Source organism: Physeter macrocephalus, chromosome 14 (assembly GCF_002837175.3).
Source record: "Physeter macrocephalus isolate SW-GA chromosome 14, ASM283717v5, whole genome shotgun sequence".
Taxonomy (NCBI): Eukaryota; Metazoa; Chordata; class Mammalia; order Artiodactyla; family Physeteridae; genus Physeter; species Physeter macrocephalus.
In genome coordinates, this window is record NC_041227.1 from 44114040 (window position 1) to 44138069 (window position 24030).

General features: G+C 46.4%; 1 protein-coding gene across 2 annotated transcripts in view; it reads left to right on the forward strand.

The window, feature by feature from the left end:
- RALGAPA2 (Ral GTPase activating protein catalytic subunit alpha 2) overlaps positions 1-24030 on the forward strand; it is a 285791-nt gene that overhangs the window by 243692 nt on the left and 18069 nt on the right. For both annotated transcript variants that reach the window (XM_055090829.1, XM_007100224.4), the window contains one exon: positions 20009-20130. In XM_055090829.1, the coding sequence (XP_054946804.1) occupies positions 20009-20130 (122 nt within the window). The remainder of the gene's footprint in view (positions 1-20008; positions 20131-24030) is intronic.

Consider the following 24030-nt stretch of genomic DNA (forward strand, 5'->3'; position numbering starts at 1 on the left):
TGCGGGCCGCCGAGTTCCCTGGCGAGCAAGTGGCCTGTGGCCTGAGAATGAAGAAGCGGCCACAGGTGAGACTGTGGCCAGGCCAGCTCAGGGGGAGCGTCTTGGGCCGTGGGCCTTCCAAAGCGATCCAAGACTCTGAATCAGGTTAGACCATGTGGAACTGCCACTTTTGTAGGGCAGAAGCCAGCAGTTTTGCATGATTCAACCTAATGCGTCATTCGACCCATTTTCAGCAGCTACAGTATTTCTAGGATTGTTCATTTCAACAGAATTTGGAGCAAGGAATCTCTGAAAACTTCTACTAATCCTGTCCACAGACCTGATCTCGATTCCGGTCCATGAGTGTTCAGCCTAGAACAGTCCCTGGAAAGGGAATGGAACGCAGCTCCTACCTTTTGGGCGGGGCGGGGGTGTGTGTGTGTGCCACAGACCCGCCCCCTCGTTGGGTCCCTCGTTCCCCCTAATGGAGACAACGGAGCCCCCTCGTTTCACCACAGAACTCTGGGCGGTCTCCCAACAAGCCCACCGTCAGCCCAGCTCCTTCTTTGCTGAGAACAGAGCTGCCCCGTCTCGGCTCCCCTGCCCACCCCTACCCCTGCCTGCGGGGGCAGCGTCCTCAGTTCTGCACCAACGACCTTTATAGTAATAGTAAGAGGACAGCCCTGTTCCCTCCTCTTCTCCCTCAGATATAATTTAGTGAGCTTGCATTTGATTGCAGAGTGTATTCTTTACTCTCCTTCCTTTTTTGCTGCACATCAGCTGCATCTGTGTATATTTTCCTCTGTCAAGGTGGAGCCGGGTGGAGCAGGAGCCCTGGTGTGCCCCTCTCTCCTCCCTCCCCAGCGGCACCCACTCAGCTCAGCGATGGCAGAACATGCTAAATGGACAGTGTCACTGCCCGCCCCCGCCTTTCCATCATGGAATTGAGTTTCGTATTTTTGCTTGGTTCCTCTCTCCCTCCCGCTGTCTCCCATGGCCATGCCCTTCACCGAGGGCTGAGCTGAGGACCAGGAGTCTCCAGCAGCAGGAAGAGCATCTCATCAATACACAGCAGGCTGGCGTCAGCACGCAGGACACTGTGCAGGGCCTCCTGCATGGACGGGGGCTGCAGGGTCCCCGGCTCCTGGTATCAGGTGAGCCCCCTACACCTCAAGTGTTGGGACAGATCGGATTCTGGGACTGCAGGTGGAGATTCCCCAAAGGAGCCACCTCTCTGGAACATCCTATCTGATTTCAGGGCATAGGGGTGGAACACGTAAGAATAACTTGCGTAACTGTTCCTAAGTTCACCTCGGGTTTTTTTTTTTTATTGAAGTATAGTTGATTTACAGCGTTTCAGATGTATAGTAACGTGATTCAGTTATACATATATTTTTTTCAGATTCTTTTCCATTATAGGTTATTACAAAATATTGAATATAGCCCCCTGTGCTGTACAGCAGGTCCTGGTAGTTTCGCTATTTTATATAGAGTATACCTGTCCTAAGTTTACTTTGAATGCGTCTCTCTATTTTTTTTTTTTTTTTTTTTTTTTGTGGTATGCGGGCCTCCCTCTGTTGTGGCCTCTCCCGTTGCGGAGCACAGGCTCCGGACGCGCAGGCTCAGCGGCCACAGCTCACGGGCCCAGCCACTCCACGGCATGTGGGATCCTCCCAGACCAGGGCGCGAACCCGGTTCCCCTGCATCGGCAGGCGGACGCGCAACCACTGCGCCACCAGGGAAGCCCAATGCGTCTCTCTAGAAGGAATTTAAATACGGTCCTCTGACTGACTCGAAGTGATGAAAGATGATGTCACACCGCTTCAAAACGAGCGTGCCCCATGGGGGGGATGGCCTTCCCCTGCCCTGTCTTCACCTCAGAGCATTTAGCTGAAAACACCTCTGTGTTCTAGTGTTGGGATGTCTGTGACTTGCCCTCAGCAGTTTCTGGGTATAGCTGAAACAGAGCCTGCAGAACTCGGTGGGGTGGAGGGGGAGCATCTCTGCTCGTGGCTGAAATGCTCTTGCCCTTTCCCATCCACTCTGGCCTTGAACTTACTGCTTTCAAAGCCCAGGCCCTGTGGATGTCAGTCTTAACCCCGCGCCTTCCCCAGAAGCATCACTAAGAGGAGATGCTGGTGCTTCTCCCGAATCCTTGCGTGAGGCTGGTGTGTGGGGACAGCTGTTTCGTTTTTTTTTCTTTAAAAATATATATATTTAATGTGCAGGATTGGACAGAAGGACTCTTTGATAATAAACATATTCCATTCCAGGTAAACACAGGCTTCCTAAACTGATGAATATTTAATTGCCAATATTAATACCCTAAGTTACACTTCTATATAAAGGAGAAACTCCAAATCCTGTTCTTTAGGAAGATGTGGAAGGCAAGTAATACCTTAAGAGCAACTACTGCTATTTCTCCCCTTTCCTTGGGTGATCTAACATTTTACACGGATTAGTTAAAAAAGGAAATATTAGACTCCGTTGAATTTAAGCCCAAGACACAGCTAAAATTTATCACTGAGAGTACTAAATATTTGATGCTTATGAGTGTGAATAAATAAGTTAATTAAATATTAGGTACAAGGCAGATTCCAAAACTAACTGAAGTATGAAAAAAAAATGGTCTAAATACCTAATAGTCAGTTAATATAAACTTTGCTATTGGATATGTTCCAGGACAGCTGTGGATACGTTCCACAGCTAACCGTGGGATTAAAATTTGCTTTACTTTTTGCTTTCCTTGTGCTTATATACACCTCATTCCTCACTGCCTGGCCTGCTAAATGACTGAGGTTCCGTTTTCCAGGGTTTTTCTCAGACACCAAGTCACAGTCACCCCGTGCATTCCCACTCCCCTTTGCTCTCTCTTCCTTCCACTGCGGACGGTCTGTGGCTATGTGCCGTGTCTCAGATGCTACGGTTAAAACCCAGGGCTTATGATGGTACAAAAATGTAATCAAAATCTTTATCTACATTTCTGTTAAGTGCACTTCTCTTCACTATATGAAAACCACGTTACGGAATATTGTATTTCTTATTTGATCTACGTTCTGTTCTGGAAAGTGTCAGAACTCCATCACTGTGGACTGCATCTCTAAGCCATCTTAGCCCTTACCTGTTGCACTTTGAAGCCGAGGTTCCCGGCCTAGTTCTGTGTGAATGTTGTCTTCATTCTCAAGAAAATATCCCGACTGTGTAACTTGTCAGGCAAGCTTGTCTCTGTAGTCCTTTGGGTGCACGATGCTGACCAAAGTGAGACCACGTTAATTTAAGAGCTTGCTTTAAGTGAGCTGAGTGTGTTCGTGCATGAATATTTACAGTTGTTAGACCTCATCAGAGAAATATTTCAGCCTTGTGATATAAGTCAAACTGTTGGTGACACAGTTTTTCAGAAACGTACTACGTTTTTAAATTGAATTTGTGTTTATTACTTCCATCAGAGGGCTTATTCCTGATTTGTCATAGATGAGCGGCCTCCAGAGGTGCATGGCCCAGCCTCTGCAAACACCTCCACCCCAAGCTGGGTTTAGGTCCCTTTCCTAGTTTCTTCCACCTCTTTCCAAATATTTTGTGGGAGGAATGCTGTACCCCCCAACCTCCCACCCACCCCGGCTCTGGGCAAATTATTACGTTGAACCATGAAAATACCAATGTTCAGCTAATACTTAACTTACTAGAGACGCAGTTTCTCCAGCTTTAAAGTGAAAATCGTAATACTTCCTCTTCATAGAATTTTCCAAGAATTATTCTAATAATCTTGGCTCATGGTTGGCACATAATAGGGTTAATAATTATGTTTGTAGATGGACAGATGGATGGACAGATGGACGGATGGATGGATGGATAAAAATGTTTGTGTTTGTGGCATGAAGTGACAATGGCTAACGGACTGTCAATAAATTTGAATGGTCTTTCTTAAATTAGTGTGGGCAGGATACACCTAGGAGATGCTGGGGGCATAGCAACCAGCCAGATGTGGGTCTCCAGGGAGCTGGAGTGGAGATTCTGCCCTGATGGAGAGGCCGGCAGAGAGCAGCTGCTTCTCATATGGGCAACTCCAAGATGGGCAATTTCAGGACTTCGTTTATTTAACAATGATAGAGAATCTCCCTGGCAAAAAGGGGAGGCCAGCTAGTTTTAAAAAAAACAACAACGACAAAAGCCAGAGACAAAGCTATTTGGAGGGAGATCAGAATTTGTTCTTTCAAAATAAATAATTTGAAGTAAAAGATAATTATTTGCCTTCTCATGTGCATACAACATGGCAGAATCTGTTTTCCCAACATTGAATTAGTCCGCTGGTCTCCCTTAAATAATTAACTTTACATAACTGTTTTCAAAAGGTATGCTGTAGCCTTTACTTTTTGGTCTTATTTTTAAATTTTATTTATTTATTTTTTTACTGAAGTATAGTTGATTTACAATATTGTGTTAGTTTCGGGTATACAGCAAAGTGATTCGGTTATACGTATATATGTATATATCTATATTCTTTTTTCTTTTCTTTTCCATTATAGTCTGTTACAAGATATTGAATATAGTTCCCTGTGCTATACAGTAAAAGATGTGGTGTGTGTGTGTGTGTGTGTGTGTGTATATATATATATATATATATATATACATACACACACACACACACACACACCATATACACAGTGGAATATTACTTAACCATAAAAAAGAATGAAAAATGCCATTTGCAGCAACATGGATGGACCTAGAGATAATCACACTAAGTGAAGTAAGTCAGACAGAGAAAGAGAGATATTATATGATATCACTTATATGTGGAATCTAAAAAATAGTACAAAGGAACTTACTTATAAGACAGAAACAGACTCACAGACATAGAAAACAAACTTTTGGGTACCAAAGGGGAAGGGAGGTAGAATTAGGAGTACGGGATTAACATATGCACACCAGTATATATAAAATAGGTAAACAACAAGGATTTACTGTGGTCTTTATTTTTAATTCTCTCCAATCAAGGGAATTGTTTGGCATTACTAAGTGATTAAAAAGTCCAGGTAGGTGCCTCTAATTTGTCCTTCAAAAAGTTCAAAAATAAAGCTCATTAGGTGACATCGCTCAACTTTAATAAGATTAGCGTTGTCACAAAGCTCGGGGGACCACCGCGGGGTAACTTCTGACCCTTCCCCCAGTTTTTGTCTCACACGATCACCTGGCTTGTGACACCAGGCAGCTAGGTCTATCACCAAAGGAAAGCCCTGGCAGTCACTCATTGCCACGTTCAAGAGGACAGTCACATCCTCGGACCGTCTCTGTAGAAAATGACCCAGGCATTTCCTTCTGTAGTGAAAACTGTCAGAAACCTCAGTTTACAAAGTAAATCCCCAGCACACTTGATGCGGTTCAGGATCCGCTGGAGGGGGGAACCAAGTTTCCATCATTTAAAGTGACTGTTCCCCTAGTCCCTGGTCCTCCTGTTTCCATTTTTAATGGAGAAAAACATCTCCCCTGAAATGTTTCCTTTTGCCTGTTGGAGGAAGCGATTTCAGGCTGAGGGCGAGGGGTGAGGAGGAGCTTTCCCACACACGGGGGACCTGCCGCCTCAGCCCTCGGCAGGGCTACGACTCTGGGCCAGTCGCCTGAGCACCAGCGGCCAGTAGGCGATGGATCAGCCTGCAGCTCCAAGCTCATCCTGCCTTCCACCCTCCGCTCCGAGATGCCAGGTTCCACACACCCCGGTGCTGCTTTGCCAGCTGTTCTGGTGGGTTCCACCTGTGGGCGCTGCAGGGGCCGAGCGCTCTCATGGGCAGGTGCTCTGCCCGCCCAGACTCGGCACACACAGCCTCTGCTCCTGCAGGTCACCCCGGGACCCCCTTTTCCGGGTGAAGGACCGAGATCCCAGGAGGCAGCCTGCTTGCTTGGGGCAACGCAGCTGCACTCAGCAGAGCTGCACCCCAGGTGGGGCTGACCTTGACCGTGCTGCCCGCCACCGCACGGTATGCAGGGCCTGCGTTTCTAGTCCGAGTCATTGCACAGATGCTTTAAACCTCTCCAGTGTTTTCGAATGACACCAAATGGCACCTAATTAAAAATAAGGATTTGCCAAGAAGCTTTATGACCCTTGGAAGATAGCAGTTGAGGAAGAACAGTCCATTCTCATTGCGGCTCAGTGTTTTAATTGTGAAGCAGAAGCCAAACGGACCTTCCAGCGGACAGTGCTGCCGTGTCCAGTGTCCTGACCTGTCACCCCTGCCCAACAGTGCTCAGCCATCCTCTCCTCAAAAATGTCCACTCGAAATAGCTAATTAATAAAACTTTAGAATTCCGCACTGGTTATCTTCAAAATGTGACCAGAAATAAGCACAGTAAGATCAATTTGGCTTAAACAAACTCTGACACATAAATGAAAGGACTGAATTAATAGAGTTTATCACTCTGTATCCCGGCTTCCTAAGTCAGTCCTACAGATAATAATTTGGCTAGGAAGTCACCATTTATGCCAGATTAGCTATAAAACTTGCCAGTTTCTTTTGTGCTACTCTTGGTCCTGGAGGGAGAGAGAAGGATCTAATTTGTCTGTTCTTACCTTCCTGTCAGCACCAAACAACGGTATTTGTGAATTAACTTAGCATGAACATTGCAAACTCTTAACTAATATTCATACTAAACTGAGACAGTGTAAGAGAGAAGCAGAGACCAGCGTTGGGAACAGACTGGCCTGGGCTTGAGTTCAAGCCGCACTCACTACTAGCTGGATGGTCTCGGAAGAATCATTTCTGCTCCATCTCCACCTTATCATCTGTGGACGGAGGTTTCCAGGAGGATCCAGTGGCTCATGGCTACAAAAAGGCAGAGTGTTATACCAACACTGGGTAGGTTGTTCTTCCTTATTACATAAAGAGTGTGTCTTTTATTCTAAGAGAGCTGTCATCGCAACAGAACTCAGGCTAGTGATAATGTAACCTCACCGCAATGTGTTTTAGAATCCCCCCAGAATACTATAACACTCAGTGTGATGGTCAGGTATTGTAGAAGCCAAGACTTAGAAGAGAGTTGAGCAGCAAGGAAGTAGTTTTCTTACAGCTAAAGGAAGAATAATGGATACATAGGAGGCACTTAGTAAATATCGTATGGATGGATGGATGCGTGGATGGGTGGGTGGTTGGATGGATGAATGGATGGGTGGGTGGCAGACACAATAATTGGAAGAAATAAGAAATTGAGGGAAGATAGACCTGGGCTCTCTGCTGTGCATGGCTACCTCATGGGGATCATATTGGCCTCTTGGTCTGGGGACCTGAGATACAGTTCTGCTTCACATTTGAATTGTGAGGAACATCTCCATCTCTCTAAATAACGTACAAAATGGCTCCAAAGGACATTTTCCTCATCTGAGCCATGTCTCGTGCCATTAATATAAAACTGATGGCTTAATGGAGTTGCTTTTGATCTGTCAAGAAAAGACACACCTAATTCAATTTTGCTATTTTTCCAAGAGTAAGTGTCTTAATTTGCAAGAGAATGATTTGATTATAATTTTAAGTAATACTGCAGTTATATTTTTAGTCACGAAGATGATATCGAGTGACTCTATGAGACTCAAATGTGGAAAGCCCCAGAGAATTGTGTGAGTTGGGAATTTTATCTTTAACGGCATTCTGGGTTGTTTCTGTGTGTAATGTGACGAATATATTTTAGTCAGAATGAACGGGCTCTCTGACAGGGAATTTTGAATATAAAATATAAAAGCAGGCAGTTTTCATTTAAAGTATAAAGTAGAATTATCCCAACATATAAAACCATATAAAATCAAGATGTAAACACCCATCCTTTTTCATCTGTACATCTTCTTTTTAAAGTGTATGTTATTGTGAGGGATTTTTCTAATTCTGATCTTCGTTCCCACTGGGGCAGCCTTGTTTCTTTATTTCCTTCTGCATTACTCTTAAAAATGGGAAATTTCTAGATACTCAAAGGTACCTTTTAAGATATAGTGTAGATGTTGAATCTGTTGTCCTTCATGGATGGAACTGGGCCTTCTGTTGGCTGTGGCTACACCAGCCTCTTCTCTTCAGGGGAGAATTCTGAGGTTGAGAGGCAGGGCCGCGTCTGGGAGCCGGGGCCCTGAGTCAGGCGCTGGGTTGAGGTCCAGGCGTTGGCATTTACCATCTCGGGGCCTGGAGCCAAACACTCTGCTTCCTGCTCTCCAACCTGCTCCTCTATGAAAAGACAGTTAACAGTACAGACCGTACACGGGGTCGTGAGGATAAGTGAGGCAGATACGGCCTCTAAAAGGCCTCGCACAGTGCTGGACCCTGCAAAGCACTTGACCATTTCCATCAGTCTCACTGTCTACACAGAGCTGTGACGGGGGAGCTCATACTCGGGGCACCTTTGGATTTCTGTGCCACCCACAGGCACCTCACCTGAAGGGCTGTCAGAACAGGACTCGTCTGAGTTCGTGAAAGCGTGTCCTGTACTCCATGAGGTGCCCCCTGTCTCTGAGAACCTGCAGCATCTGTGCTGGATGCTGGCACCGGGTGTCCCCCAGGCCTCCTCGGCTTCATCAGATGGCGTGTCCCTCCCCCGCCAGGAACACACGGCCACAGGCGGGTCCTTACCCAGTACTCTTCACTGGGGCCTCGTGAGGAAGTGCCATTTCTCTTCTCCTTTTTTTGGAAGGTGCTGGAAGGACCACTCAAGCACCTAGACGCTCCTCTAGACGGACTGTTTATGACAGAACTTTCTCTGCACAACCTAGAACTAAGATAAGCAGAGGTCGTAGAACCCCACATCGAGTCCCTGTGAAACCAGAGTCATTCCAGTAACCCCTGGGAAGTCTGGCCAACCTTGAAGGCAAAGCACAACAATTTCCCACTACATTATTTAAGTGACTTTGTATGCTTCCTGATCATCACTTTGTTTTAACCTAACACTGATCCAAATGCTGAGACAGGTGTAAAAAGAGAAAAAGAGATGCTTTTTGCCCTCCAGCTGCTCAAAACCCCTTTCCCGGTCACAGAACGAACAAGGCTGGGTTCTCCGGGCTTCTCTGGCCCCTGTGGTCAGCTTGGGGCCCGGATCCATTGACAGGCCCGGCCGTGCCCACAGATGAGCAGCCCTTCAGAGGGCTGCCTCCAGGGCCACTCGGCAGGATAGCTCAACCCTTGTGTCCACTTAGCATAACCTACGTGAGCCCCTGGCATCACACACTGTTTCTAATTGCCAGAAATTAGTTGCTTTAATATTATGTGGCAAACAGTTTTGCTACTCCTGATCACGGAGGAGCTTTGCGTTATTAGAATTCCCCCAAATTTCCAGTTAAGTTTCGATCACTTGGGCAGTATTTTTTCGCTCTAAGTGATAAGTCTGTGGGTGTATTGAGTTTCAGGCACGGGTCAGCTGCTGTGGTTATCACTCAGGTGTGCTGTGAGTGACGCCCTGTTTTACGCACTAGAACTGAGTCTGGATGGGCCCCGGGAGGCCACTTTGCCCCCTTCACAGGCGCTGCTGTTCTCAGTTTCCAGGTCGCTTGCATTTGGTAAACCCCTAACTTTTCTTAGAGTTACTTCTTGTCATTTGATAATTTGGTGTTAAGATGAGTATATCTTCCTGGAAAACTAAGATGCCATTAAGCTATAATTATTTCACAGAAATATAGAAATACTATTTTCTGTTTTCAGATACAGTCTTATTTATCATTTTTAAATACAAAGTTTTTAAACATCATAAAGAGTATTTCCTCAAAATTGTTTTTGGAAATGAAAACTCAAGAAAATCTGTACAGAGCTTGGTGCAAATACTTGGGACTGCAAAATTTAGTTCTGCCTGAGCCCACCCTGACTTCCATCTGGGCCCGGTGGGTTGGTGATGGACAACAGTTGAGAATATTTCAGGAAAATTACAACCAGAACATCTGCCACAGAAGACTTTTTTTGTCTTTTTTGATTTTGTTCTCTTATCTATCATGTATCATCATGAATCCATTTTACTTTTAGAATCAACCCGGGTAGAAACCAATCCATAGGTCACATGGAACTGGCTTTCTTCTCCATAGTGAGAGTGGTTGAGGACTAAATATTGGATGATTTAGTTCAAATTACGTTGCACTAAATAATACCTGTCACATATATTGTTTAATAACTTGTCCCTTACAGTCAGCGATGATAAAGTTAGTGTTTAAAATCCACGTGTACTGCTATTTAATTGTCGACCCTTTTTATTCCTTGCCGCAAAGAGAGTCTAAGACAGTTAGAGACAGTTCCGCATTTCTAATTGTTTTCCATTTGGTTGTAACTTCGTGGATATTAAACGCCAACAAATTGTCAGCAGTGGTCATTTCTGTAACTGACGTTGAGAGCACACTGTATCTCTGGGATGAGTGAGAATCTGTGAAAGAGAAACAGTTCAGGTGACACTGACTCCCTTCCACCCAGAAACCAAGTTATTGGCATCAGCCTGGCCGACTGTGGTCCGTACTGATCAGTCACTTCTTGGGTCGTTTCATCAGCGAAGCAGCCAGCGGGGTCTCTGCTGTCTCTGCTCATTCACTCGACAGTGCGGCCTCTAGATGGGAAAGAGGCCAAACGCCTGTTTTTCTCGTCACTTACGTTTTTACTGAGGTGAGGCTTGGAGGGACGGTGTCACAGGGCCCTTTCTTGCCTGGTGATTTACGGAAGGTGAGACGCACGGGGCGCTGGGGAGGATGGAAATGGAAAGCGCGTGACTGAGGGTGTGCTCCTCCCACATCGATCCCCGCGAAGAGCTGATGTGAACGTTCCTAATCAAACTGTACATCAGTCCCTCGCACCCTCGGAGCACCTCCCATCCTAAGAGCAAGACCTTCCTTTCCCTACGCCTATGAGAGCAGACCTTCTCCAAAAGTCTGTAATTTAATAGCCTGAAGAAAATCTATTTTTCCCCATTTCCATTTACTCTGGTCATTTCCTCAGAATTATTCTTAAACTTGGTTAAATGTGTCTTTTCTCCTCTCTTAGCAGTTGTGCACTGTTTCCTGTCCAGGAGTGTACCATTAGGGTCTGAAACCTAATGTAATATCTTATGTGTTTAATTTCCTTTCCCTAAACATCTATCTCTTTGGCTACATTGTTCAGTGAAGTCGTCCTCTTTATCCGTTTCCAGGCTGTGACATTTACTTTGAATGATTCATTTATTTGGGGTCTTAAAGAGTCCTCGAATTTAAATGTGCATTATATTTGAAAGACAAACAAAATCTTTGTAAAAATGATGTATGGCTTTAGGCTGTACCTGGCAGCTGCTCTTGTCTTGATTTATTATGGAATTTCATCCATTTATTTCGGATTATCAAATGCCAGCCCAGCCCACCTGTGGAGTATCCCTCCCTCCGGGTGGCAGGTACCAGGGAAGAGGTTAAGGGAGCAGACCTGAGACGTGAGCGGAGGCCCCTCCCTCCAGAAATACATGGCCCTGGGCTCCTGCCCTCCCTCTCCTGTTGTGTTGTTCCCTCTTCCGTGTCCTCTTCCTGCTCCTGCTTCCTGGCCTCTGCCCCCACTCCGAAGTGGCGGGGCGGGGGGGAGTTCCCAGCGTGCGTCCTCCCCTGGTCTCCTCCAGGACCGGCTCCAAGTCCGTGACTCGGGGCCGTTCATCTCCAGCCCAGGCCTCGGCTGAGCCTCTTCCCCAGCACTGCTCCCCTGACGCCTTCAGGCCCTGCACACTCACGTCCCCTCTCCATCCTCTGCATCAGCGTCTGCACCTAAGCCACGGCCCCGCGGTCTGGCCAGAGCGAGTGTCCCCACGTCCACCAGAGCATCCTGCGGTCCACAGCACCTCCACTCCCCTCCACCTCTGCTCTCCAGAGGCCCGCATCTCCTCCCTCTTTCTGACTAGTCGCCCTTCCTCTGGGCCCTTCCACACACGCCCCTCCCCTTGTTCCATCCCCACCGTCCCGCCCCGCCCCATGGCCTCTCAAGTACAGAGTAGACCTGGCTGCTGTTGCAGAACCTCCAGCGGTGGTTCTCCCAGGGGCTGGAGACCCTGCGCTCCTCCCATCACCACAGGCCCTCAGGGATCCCCTCCACCTGCTGGGTCCCTGTGCGCTATGCAGGTCCTGCCCGCCTGGCAAGTGATGAATTTGTGGCTGTCTTTTCAGATAAGCTGTGGGTACCGTGAGGGACAACACTGTCTCTTTTTGACCCTGGTCTCTCCAACTCCTAGAAGAACCCCTGGCACACGGTTCAGGGATCTTCCGTGAATAAACGCCACCTTTTAGCATGGCCAGGCCACCTTTCCACTTGTTCTGGATTGGGGTCAGTGAGGACCTTTTTATCAGAAGACCTTCCCCACAAGGCATCGCATGTGCCGTGTACTCAGAGGCATTTGGGGACACGGTTTTTCATTGAGGTATAATTCACATACCCTAAATTCAGTGGTTTTTAGTCTCTTCACCAGACTGTCCAATTCCAGAGCATTTCTGTACCCCCATCCCCATCGGTAGTCATTCCTCATCCCCTTCTCCCCCCAGTCTCTGGCAATCACTTATTTCTTTTCTGTCTGTGGGTTTTCTTATTCTGGACGTTTATAGGAATGGGTTCACACAGTGCGAGGCCTTTTGTATCTGGCTTCTTTCGCGTAGCATAGTTCCCTTCTCAAGTTTCACTCATGTTGTAGCATGTTCAGTATTTTATTCCCTTTTTATGAATATACAAATAATATTACATTGTCAGTTTGTGGACAATTGGGCTATTTCCACTTAGGGGCTATTACGAATAATACTGTTGTGAACATTTGTGTACACATTTTTGTGTGAAGGTATATTTTCAGTTCTCTTGGGTACATACCTAGAAGTACATACCTAGGATTTCCTGGATCACATGTGTAACTTTATGGGAAACTTCCAAACTTTTCTACAGTGGCTGCACCCTTTTACTTTCCCTCCAGTGTCTCCGCATCCTCACCAACACTTGTTCGTTCTTGTCCTTTTGATCATAACCATCCCAGTAGGTGCGAGGTGCTATCTCACTGTGGTTTGATTTCCATTGCCCTGATGCCTAAAGGATGCTGAGCATCTTTTCATGTGTTTGTCGGTCATGTAGGTATCTTCTTTGGAGAAATGTCTATTTAATTGTGCTGTATTTTATTATTGAGTTATAAGTATTTTTATATATTCTGAATATGAGACGCTTATCGGGTAAATGATTTGCAAATATATTCCTTCATTCTGTGGGTTGTGTCTTCACTCACTTGATACAGTCCTCTGAAGCAGAGAAGTTTTTATTTTGATAAAGTCTAATTTTCCTATTTTTATTTTGGTTGCTTGTGCTTTTGGTGTCATACCTAAGACCAGTAGCATTTTAAAGCTTTATCCTTTGGTCAGTATTCAAAAGATCACCTCAGAAATGAAAATGTGTTATCATCATCCTCTGCGTCTATTCCAAAAGCTCCTGGTTGTGGGCCCAACAGAAGACATCAGCTCATTCATTTCCTAGTTTTGTAAACTATCCTTAGCCGTTCCTCCTCAGAGCTCAGAGTCTGCCACTGTGGGCTCATCATCTTCCTAGGTTTAAAATATATCTGTGGATATATTCAGGGGCGCTTTCCTGCATCCACAGCTGTCCTAAGTAATCTCCTTCTCCCCGGGTTTCGGTGAGCCCTGGGTCTGTCCTTGTGTGAGGAGTGCCCACGCTCTCACCTATACCTCTTCCTCCCGCAGTCGCCGGGGAGGCTGCTTCCTCCCTGCCTCTGTTCCACACCCTCTCCCTTCCAAGTCAGGGGTGTCAACCAACCTGACCCGTTCTCTGTCAAGACCATTCTCAGAGTTTCCGGTCATTTCACATTTGCACTTGCCCAACATATATGTGTCACTCACTTCTGAAATTAGGCGAAGAATAAGTCTAAAATATTAAGACGTTTGTAGAAGCCCGTTTTGCTTGAATATAGAGATGCCAGTTAGTATCAGCCTTCAAAGCTCGAGGGTGCCCTGGACTTGCCTCAGTGCTGGCAGATCTCCTAAGGGTGAGCAAAACACCTCGGGAAGACACTTCTGCTCCCGTGCCTCAGACCATGCAGGCCTCCAGTGACCCAACCCAGCCTTTCAGCTGCACCTCCCGCCCCTCCTGCCGCCCTGTGGCTCCAGCCTCCTTCCCCTGAAACTCCCTGTGCTCCTTCCAGCTCCTGACTCCTGGTGCCAGAAATGCCCTTATCATCCCCCCTCCCGGCCCTCACAGTGGTTAACCCCTTCCCTGCCGCCTCTTCAGAGAGCCTGCCCCTCTTGTCCCTATGTTCTACCTGGCACTAACGTGAGGACAGTGGGCCTTAGTCTGCAGGCTTGTCCCTGCTGGAGCACAGGCTTGGCAAGGGCGGGGACAGCATCTCTGTCCTTCTCCCAGTTGCGTGCCAATCACCGGGCTCACGTGGGCGCTCAGTACTCATTTCTTGAATGGGTGAACACTTGCGTGAAGGTGGACTTGCTTTTCGGAAAGGGCAAGGTCACTCGAGATCAGGTTTTCGAAGCAGAGTGAGATAGTACGCAGAGATCATACGCATGGGTCCACGGATATCTGTAAGATTTTGACCACTCTCTAGTTCAGCCCATTCTGTCATCCTTGATGCATAGCAATTCTAGCAAAGAATTTCTGTAGTAGGAAAACGTATTTTTTTTTGCAGTCATACCCCCAGCCCCCTGAATGGTGTGTGTATCCATGTTTGACGCAAGCTCTTTAAATCCCACCTGTCAAAGTTCTCCGTGACATTCTGAAAATTCTGAGCTCTGATATTTTGGCCTATTTCTGGAACTAATAAAAATAGCTAGGGAGTTCCCTGGTGGCCTAATGGTTAGGATTCTGGACTTGCACTGCCATGGCCCGGGTTCAGTCCCTGGTCAGGGAACTGAGATCCCTCAAGCCACGCACTGCAGCCAAAAAACAACAACAACAAAAATAGCTAATATTTTTAGCTAATATTAAAAAACTAACTAAAAATGGTACTGGCTGTTTTCTGCTTTCTCCGTGTCTGAATCGAATGGACTTTTCTACCATCATTATCCCTAACAACCAACATACCTTTCCTATCCCCCCGCTTTGGCTTAAAGAAGCTCATTCTGTCCTTTCAGTGGATAAGAAAGGATCCACTTGATTTGTGCTATATTCCATTGTCACCAGATGCTTATTTTTATTATGAACTATTTTATACATACTAGAAAACATATAACATTTACACCCCCATGTGCACCAACCGATGTGTTTGAGACCCTCCCATGTGCCACCTCCACCCCCACCCCTGAGATAACGCTGGTTAGAGTTTCACTGTGTATGTGTGCATCCCTCAGCAATGTTTCACTTTGCCTGTTTTAAATTTTTATGTAAATAGAGTTTCACCGTGTGTGTTCTTCAGTAACTTGCTTTTTTCATTGAATGTTTTTCTGAGTTTCATTCATGCTAATACACAGACCTGTAGTTTATTTTCAGTGCTGTATAGTATTCCACCGTGCAGCTGCATTTATCAGTGGGCGTCCAGAGGCCCCCTCCTCCAAGGCCCTGTCCACTCTTGGGAAATACAAAGAAGGTCCAGGCAAGAAAGGTTTCAAGGTTTGGAAAAAAGTACAATCTGCAACATAGCCTCTTTCAAACAGTTCTCTTTACTCCTTGAATTTAAAAAAAATGGAGTTATCCCAAGATTTATTCCCAGATAACTTTTTGGCTTTGAATAAGCCAAAAACTGAAGTAATTGTTATTTTTATGAATGTATAAAGTCAGTATGGTCTGTGGGTATCAATGCAGCTTAAACCTGTGTACTCAAGTTTCAGTTATAGGTTGACTTTTATGCCCATATATATTTAAGTCAGTTGATTTATTTTCATTTGGAGTTTAATTCCCAACCTTGCATAAGATCATGAACTTAGAATTTATGTGTTTTAGAATTTACGACATTAGCTGAAAGCAGTAAAGTTAGAAGACGCGAGTTCTAGTCCTAATTGCACCCCTGAGTGACTGTGACTCTAGAGAAATCACTTGAGCTCTTTGAGCACCCATTCTTGATCAGTAACATGGAGACCACAGGACTCACCCCAGCTCACGTGGGTCTAGCATAAAGAAGGCTGTTGCCTAAAGCCTGACGCAGAAGACCCCCTTATTTATCCACCATGTTCTTTCTGGAAGACAAACTCATAAACCCACATTGGGGATGAGGGGGAACAGGCAATCCACATTTATGGTGCTCCTCTTGTGTGCTGGGACCTGGGTCAATGCTTCCTCCGATGATTCTATCCAATCTATCTAATCTTCCCACAGCCCTGAGAGCTGATGTCAGCGTCCCCACCGTACACAGAAGGCAGCCGAGGCTGGGGACTGGGGAGGAGTTGGCGGGTGGGGTTCAAGCTCCAGCCCATCCTCCTGCGAAGAGCAAGCTCCTTTCTCACTGTCATGCTGCTACTGTCATTGCTAAAAATTAAAACAAATAATAATCAGAATAAATTTGGGGGCTTGGGTTTGGATTCTCAGGCTCTTGCAGCCCAGCAGAGTTTATCTTAAGGGTTTAGGAAAGTTCTCTTGGAGGTTTTTGGGAAAATGTAACCAGTGAAGACATATGGCCTCTTAATTCAAGTGGAGGAATATTGAGTAGACAGAGTAGGTCACTAAAAAACTCAAAAATATCCGGAAACCGAGATGGAGTTCTAGCTAGTAATTTGAATGTTCTCTGAACTGAGGAATCAAGGAGACATTTTCTCTTTAAAAAGTACTGTGTTTGGTATTTAATGAGGTAATAATTCAGGACAGAATATAAGTTTCACATTTGTTAGTGGACTTGCTGAGAGCGGAAGGGCAAAGGCTGGTTTTTTGTTTTTTGTTTTTGCGGTACGCGGGCCTCTCACTGTTGTGGCCTCTCCCGTTGCGGAGCACAGGCTCCGGACGCGCAGGCTCAGCGGCCGTGGCTCACGGGCCCAGCCGCTCCGCGGCACGTGGGATCTTCCCGGACCGGGGCACAAACCCGTGTCCCCTGCATCGGCAGGCAGACTCTCAACCACTGCGCCACCAGGGAAGCCCTAGAGGCTGGTTTTGAAACAGGTATTGGATGTGTGACCAGGTGCCTCTGTAGCCACCTGCTTCCGGTCAGAGGTCACTAATCATCCACTGCCTGGCATTACTTCAGCATTCAGTTCATGTCTTAACATGTCTTACACGTGAAGAGACAAACCTTATAAAGCCTTTGATGTCTAAATTATAAATGCCTTTTTGAATAGAAAGCAACTAGCGTTGAAGCCCTAAGGATGTTAGGTAAGAAAATGATGGAAGACACTGCTCCTGGTTAGTTGCCCTTACTCGTAGTGCTACTAACAAATTCCGTTAAGATCCCAGAGCTACATTTTCTTAAAGCTACTTAAGAAAAAAAAAAAAAAAAGATTTTGGCACGCATGAGCTCCTTGGCTGTTTCTAAATGGTGCCAGAGTTGGGGTGATGTTTGTTGTCTCTTTGTCATGGCGTTTACATGCCCTGGCTTGGGCTGTGAGTGAAAACGCATTTCATGCTCTCCTGGTCTCACCCCATTCCCTAACAGATGTTTGTCTGAGAGACGACACCCAGTTCAGCACAGTGTAGCCCAGCCTGGGGTGGGGAGTGTCTGCTCCACGTGACAGCCAGGGAAGCTTCGAGGAAGCAACCCTTCTTCCTCCAGGACCCTGTTCTGGACACACCTTCTGTGCTCTGTCTCCCATGGTACCTCCATTGAGGAGTCAGACCATAAATATTTATTGCACCTGAGAATCTCAAAACTGGATTATTAACCCTAGAGTCCAGTGCTGGATTTGCCCTCAGGACAATAGGAGAGTGTCGCTCAGGACGGGGCTGCCAGGCTACCCTGCGGGTCCTGTCGGTGGTGTTGTACAGGGCGTCCCTTTGTGGTGGATGGTGAGCTCGGTGAGCGTTGCGGCCGCCCCTCCAGGTGTGTGGCCTCCGCCGTGTCTTCAGCCCAGCGCATCCTCACGTCTGAGCACCGTGTGTGGGTGTCTGGGCACAGCGGGGCCTCGGGACCCAGCAGGACGGACCTGCAGAGGCCGAGAGCAGGCTGCACTGAGAGAGGGCCGGGAAGGGGCACTGACAGGGCCGCAGGCTCAGGTGGTCATCAGCCGTAAGTTGAGCTCAGCTTTTTGAGTAATTTGTCACGCCTGGCTTGGCCCCTGCTGGGCCCGCACGTGCCAGTTCAGTGTCACAGTGCCTGTCCGCCAGCCGGCCGTCCAGGCCTAGCGTCCTGCTGTTCGCGGCCCAGCGGCTCGGAGGGCCGCACTCAGTGACAGCCAAGTGCTGTGCAGAATAAGCGTGTTCATAATGAGACGTGAATGGCATTAGCGGGTCCCTCCAGGCCTGGGCAGCCTGTCCGGGAAGGCGAGTCACACGGAGTTCAGCCCGCCATGCAGGCTCACGCAGCCAGGCCTCAGGACGCCGTGACCATCTCTGTAAACCGTCATACATCATCAGAGGGGCCACTTTTGAACCTTCAAACTCATGTTCCTCTTTAAAAGTTGCACAGAGCCAGCCTGCAGAGAAATTCTGGAATAGCGCAGCCCAGGAAAGCTTTCCCCAGCGATGGGCGTGTCCTGTATCTGCACAATCCCGGCCTGTGGCCCCTGGCCACACGTGGCTGTGCATGCTTGAAACACGGTGAGTGGGACAGAAGAACCGAATTTCTATTTCTTTGTATTTATTAATTTAAATTTCAGTGTAGCCAGGCCCCTACGGCTTGTGGCTACCATGTTTGCACAGCCAGCCCTAGAATGTCTCTGGTCTCCTCCCAGGGTGAAAACCTTTCCCTGAATGTAATTAAAGGAGGAGGAGGAGGGGAAGAGCCTATCCCGGGAAACTCGTGAGCATCCTCTGCCAAAAGAATAGAAAAATATTCTCCTCTTTTAAAACACATGCTTATCGACAGCTTATTGGAAGGGCATACTTTTCCCCAACTTACATTTTTAAAAGAGGCCATTTTGAAAAGATCGCTTTAAAATATGGCGAGAAATGCTAGAATTACTTTTGCCCTTCTGGAGCTGCAAATAATAAACTGGCGGTGACCCGCATTCCCCCTGTTCCTGGAGAATTAGCACGATTTTCAAAACGACTAAAACATGTCTCTTAACTTTTGCGTTGATCACAGGAAGTGGGGGTAAGACATCACGCCAACTCCCCCGAGTGTTAATTCATAAAACCCTACGTGTGGCACCTCCGTCCGCTGTCAGATTGTCCTGACGTTATCCTGTTATTGGGAGGGATGATTCACCTTCCAAGGAAACAGAAGCCACACACAAAAGGGGAAGATTTGCTTTCTGCCCTGTGAAAGGCTGCCACACGCAGGGGTCCTATTAAGACAGCTGGAAAGTTGCTTCAACGTGTTACGCTTCTAAGTTTTATTGGTGACTGGTTTTTGATTACACATGTGAATGTGTGTGTTCCAGACTGCAGTTTTAATTAAAAGGCAATAGTCTTCTTCTTTTAATATTGCGTTGTGCGCTCCCTGCTAGATTCTCCCCACTTATTCTTCTTTTCTAATGCTCGTGGCTTATCTCGGCTTGAGGCTCTGGTGCCCTTCAGAGCATACCTTCCTGGCCTTCCCTCTGCATAGTGGTCTTATTTTTTAAGTGTGTGTCACCAATTATTGCTTGGCGTATCAATTCATTTTATCAGTAGGCTGAGAAGAACGTTTCATCCACAGAACTAAGAAGGGGCGATCCAGCGCTGTCCCACGGTTGTGGATAGAAAGGGATGAGGCCGCTACCAATGTGTCTGTTTTTGTTTGTTCCAATCCAGTTGATGACCTTTTGCTGTGATTCTGGAACTATTGGTTTATATATCTTTTCAGTGATACTAGTTTGGGTGCAGTTGAAATCTAAGGGAAACTCAGGCCTCCAAATTGGAATGTTCTCATGAATTATGACTAATATTTAATTCTCCAACAGGATGTTCACAAACTTGCAAGGTACCTCTTCCCACACAAGTGTAAAAGATGCATGATTGTATTTAAAACAAAGTGAACTCTGTCACTGTTCTGCGTGTCATTCTGCATGAGCACTTGTTTCCTTAACCGACTCCTGCAGCTACGAGGAGAGAGCTCTGTATCTCGAAGCAGTAATCCAGAACCATCGCGAAGTCATGACGTTTGAGGATTTCACAGCCCAGGTCTTCTCCCCGTCTTCCAGCTACTCCGTCAGCGGAACTGGTGAGTGGCCGCTTTATTCTCCCCTCGTGCCCTCCAAACGCTCGAGCCGCAGATGTACACCTGTTTTTCACAGATAAATGATCGCAAATTTACGAAGCGCATTCTCCCCCTGAATCCACTAATGAATATCAAAAGGAGTGATGACATTCAATCTAATTTGTTTTGTATCCAAGCTGTTCGCCCCGTCCTTTTCTCCCGCCATCCTGTTAACCTCCGCATCCAGCGAGGTTAATGAACTTGTTGTCAGTCATGTGCTCTGGTTCACTTGGGGGTGTGGGTTGTTTAAGAGCGATGCCCAAATCAGTGCTTACTTGTCAAAAAAGAGTTCCTCACCATCGAAGCCGTTGCCACTGATGCTTAATGGGGATTATGCTGCTGAGATGCTCGGGTCAGGGATTAACGCGGGAGCAATGGGAGGACAGTGTCCCTTGGCCATGGTGACAGCAGCGCGACGAGCTCGCTTTCTCTCTGGAGCGGTCTGCGTCCCAGGGACCATCCGCCGAGAGCAGCACCTGGTGTGGACCTGCTCCGACACTGGCTCGCAATCACTTTCACTTATTAGGCCAGTGGAAATTTTCAAAAATGTTGTTTTTAGGTTTTACTCTTTTTATATTTCCAATTTAGGTAAGAAGAAATAATATGTGCTGGCACTTAAACTGATGATATGATTACTGTGGGGTTTCTTTTTCCCAAAGAGTAGAATGACTTGTAAATTTCTGTGTGTAATTACAGATTAATTGCCTTTCAGAAAGCAAATAGGATATGGAGTCAATGCACGTTGAAATCCTTGATGAGGGGCTTCCTTCCTCTTCCACTAGGGCGGGCACAACTGTTAGAGGGCCTAATAGATTTCTACCCTGTGTCCGTCGCCTCTGATCGCTGCCTGGCTTCTCCCATCCTGACTTGTTAACAAATATCTTACACACAAAGTGAAAAAAATTAAATTCGGTGAAATAAATCACTTACAAATAAAATCAGCCATGCATCATTGTTGAGCATAGTTGGCTCCAGTCCTGGCCTCCCCGAGCTTTGTCGGGAGATAAGAGGGAGAGGCTGGCCCCGCACGGGGAGCCAGGAGCAGCAGGCAGAAGGCCTGGGAGATAAGCGGCCACGGAGGTGCGGGAGCCGCGAGATTAACATAATCACGCCTCTGCTTCCCTGGCGAGGCGTCCAGAAACACAGGGATGGCCTCTATTGATCTTTGTTGAACTGGAATACTAAGCAACATGAGGAAAGCTTATAACTTAAAGCTTTGATTAATGTTTCTTACATTAAAAAAGTAGAACAGCTGTGAATTGAATTCTTTTATACACTCTGCCAACATTCTATCTAAAACCCAAAAAAAACAAAAATCGGTTTCAAGGGAAATGAAGATTTCATACCCAGTCTGGCTAGAGGTTTAAAATCACTTCTAATTTATAGGTGACAGAACATGAAGGATCTACAGCAAAGCTAGTTTTTTAAAGATCTCATTCAGCTTTTTCCCATCCTCATGAAGTACTGGGACTGAAGTTTTTAGTGCAGCATAGTTGTTTTTTTTTTTTTTTAATCTCGAGAAGCCTTTTTGTTTTTTAAAATTAAAAGAAATTAAGTCATAACTAGATGTTTCCACTTCTTAACTGTTATGTTCTTAAGGCTCTTGATTAAGATGTTATTGAAACCAATATTGAGGAACTTTATTTTCTATGTATATTTTAGTCTCTATATAAATTAATTTGCTCTTTCCCAGAAGTTCATAATTATTTAAAGCAGTTCAAATGAGTCCATGTGTAGGCAACATCTTAAGTGAGCCTCTAGGAGTGATTTGGGGTTTTTAAGACCTGCCGTTTGGAGACAGGCTGCTATAAGAATGTCACTGAACAGATAAAGGTTCTGACAGCTCGTTAAGAGTGGGCACGGGAACCTGTATGAAAGGAACATGAAACCAAAGATGAGATATCAAGACAAATGCCAGTCCTTCCTCTTCTCAAATTATTGACAGCAGTATCCCATGTCATAACACGCAGCGTTCAGGGTATTCCGTGTGGAGTGATAACATTTTCTACGCATACAGCACCAACCCACGAGCGCGATTATAAGTCTGGGCTTAATGTTCTCTTTCAACCCTTTGCATATCTGCCCGCGACAACCATCAGGAAAGAGCTAGAAATGAACTTGGTTTGCCCAGGAATCTGAGAGGTACATTTCTGTCCCATTTACAGGCCCACTTTCAGAACCACATCCTCATTTTCAGACCAGTTTTGCTTTTGAGAAATCCCTATTCCCTGTTGGTTACCACTTTGACGGATGAACACATTTTTCACTGTGTTTTATTTTCCTGGGACAAGTACAGTCAAACCCAGATGAGCCAGGCAGCTTAAACTAAGAAACTGAGGTGAGGTCTGCTCTTCCAAGCGACAAGCCAGCTGGAAAAATTGACCCTGAGCGGCTTAAGCTCCCACAGCGCTCTTAGGATCCGATCACACCATTTCGGCAGCGGTGTCTTCAGAGCAGGGCCTCAGGCCCCCGCTCACAGGCACAGTCTGAGGAACTCGGGGCTCAGATCTTCTTTGTGTCCTTGCAACAGGGCCTTGTGGTCAAGCACAGGGACAGTGACCTGAACACTGTGTTCGGCCCACACTGTACCCTGGGAAATGCCTCCCCTGCTCCCCAGGCTCCCCTACCTCAGCGCTGCCGCCTGTCACCCAGGGCAGCCCAGAGGGGCATCTGGACTCTCTGTCGACACCAGGACGTAGGATCTTCTATTGTTAGGCTAACAGGTGGGTGCTCAGCTTGTTATGAGAGGTTCAAAACAACTATTTTCCCAGTCAGAAAAATGTTACTTTAAACACCTCCTGCCCTGTATCTCTTCTGCCCATTACTCATGTTGATAATGCCCAGAGCATAAAAGGTATTTGAGCTGACTTTCCACCCAGCTCTGTAGTTTGCATCTCTTTTGACTCCTTCCTTATTGACCAGCAATTTCTAAAAGGTGGCCAGTGATAAAATACGGGCTTCAGTGAACACACACACACACACACATATAAGTACATATCTATGCTTTATGCGTGTATTTATATGTGCATTTCACACACACACACACACACACACACACACACACACACGGGGGTGAGAGACTAAGTTTGTGTTTTCAAGCATGTTTCCAGGCAAGGGGGCGGCAGAGAGGCCTTTAAAGAGTTAACTGGAAGGGGAGGGACTGATGTAATCACTGCAGCTCATAGCCAAGTGCATCTGTTCACCATGAGGTCATTCTTCTGCATGCTAATGATTTGGAAAATCAAGTCTAATGCTTGACATTATCGGAAAGGCTATAAATAGTACAAATCTTTACTTTTTGGAAGCTGCTCTTATAAACTAAAGGAGAAAAAAAAAAAAGAGGGACTTTAGCTTGGACTTGAGATTTTTTTTTTCCAGATCTGCTTTAAAGATCGTGTCTGGACCTTAAAGTCTTGGAGGAATCCACTTATGTCTGTTGACAAGTGAATCCCCAAATCACTATTACAGTCACAGCTAGCAATTTGGGAGTGGAGGACTATTGGCATGTGTACTTTGATGTCTGATTGTAAGCATTTTCAAGTACCTTGCTCAGAAGTTGACAAAGATGGGTTTTTCTCAAAGAATGCCTGAAACCGGGTTCAACGAGGGGTCCTTCTCAGGAAACATGAGTTGACCGCGTTTGCTGAAGATGGCTTTCTGCTTTCACGTTGCTGTCGGGAGCCAGCAGAAGGGAGCACAGCTCTTTGTTTATTTGTTAGCCCTGCAGAAACACATCTGATCTCTCCAGATCTGGTCGGAAGCAGTTCCTCCTTCACAATAGGCTGGATTGTAAAGGCTCCAGGATTTAGAGCAAGTGGAAGGAAGTTCCTCACCAGGCCCCATCAGACTCTGCCACTTTTCTTG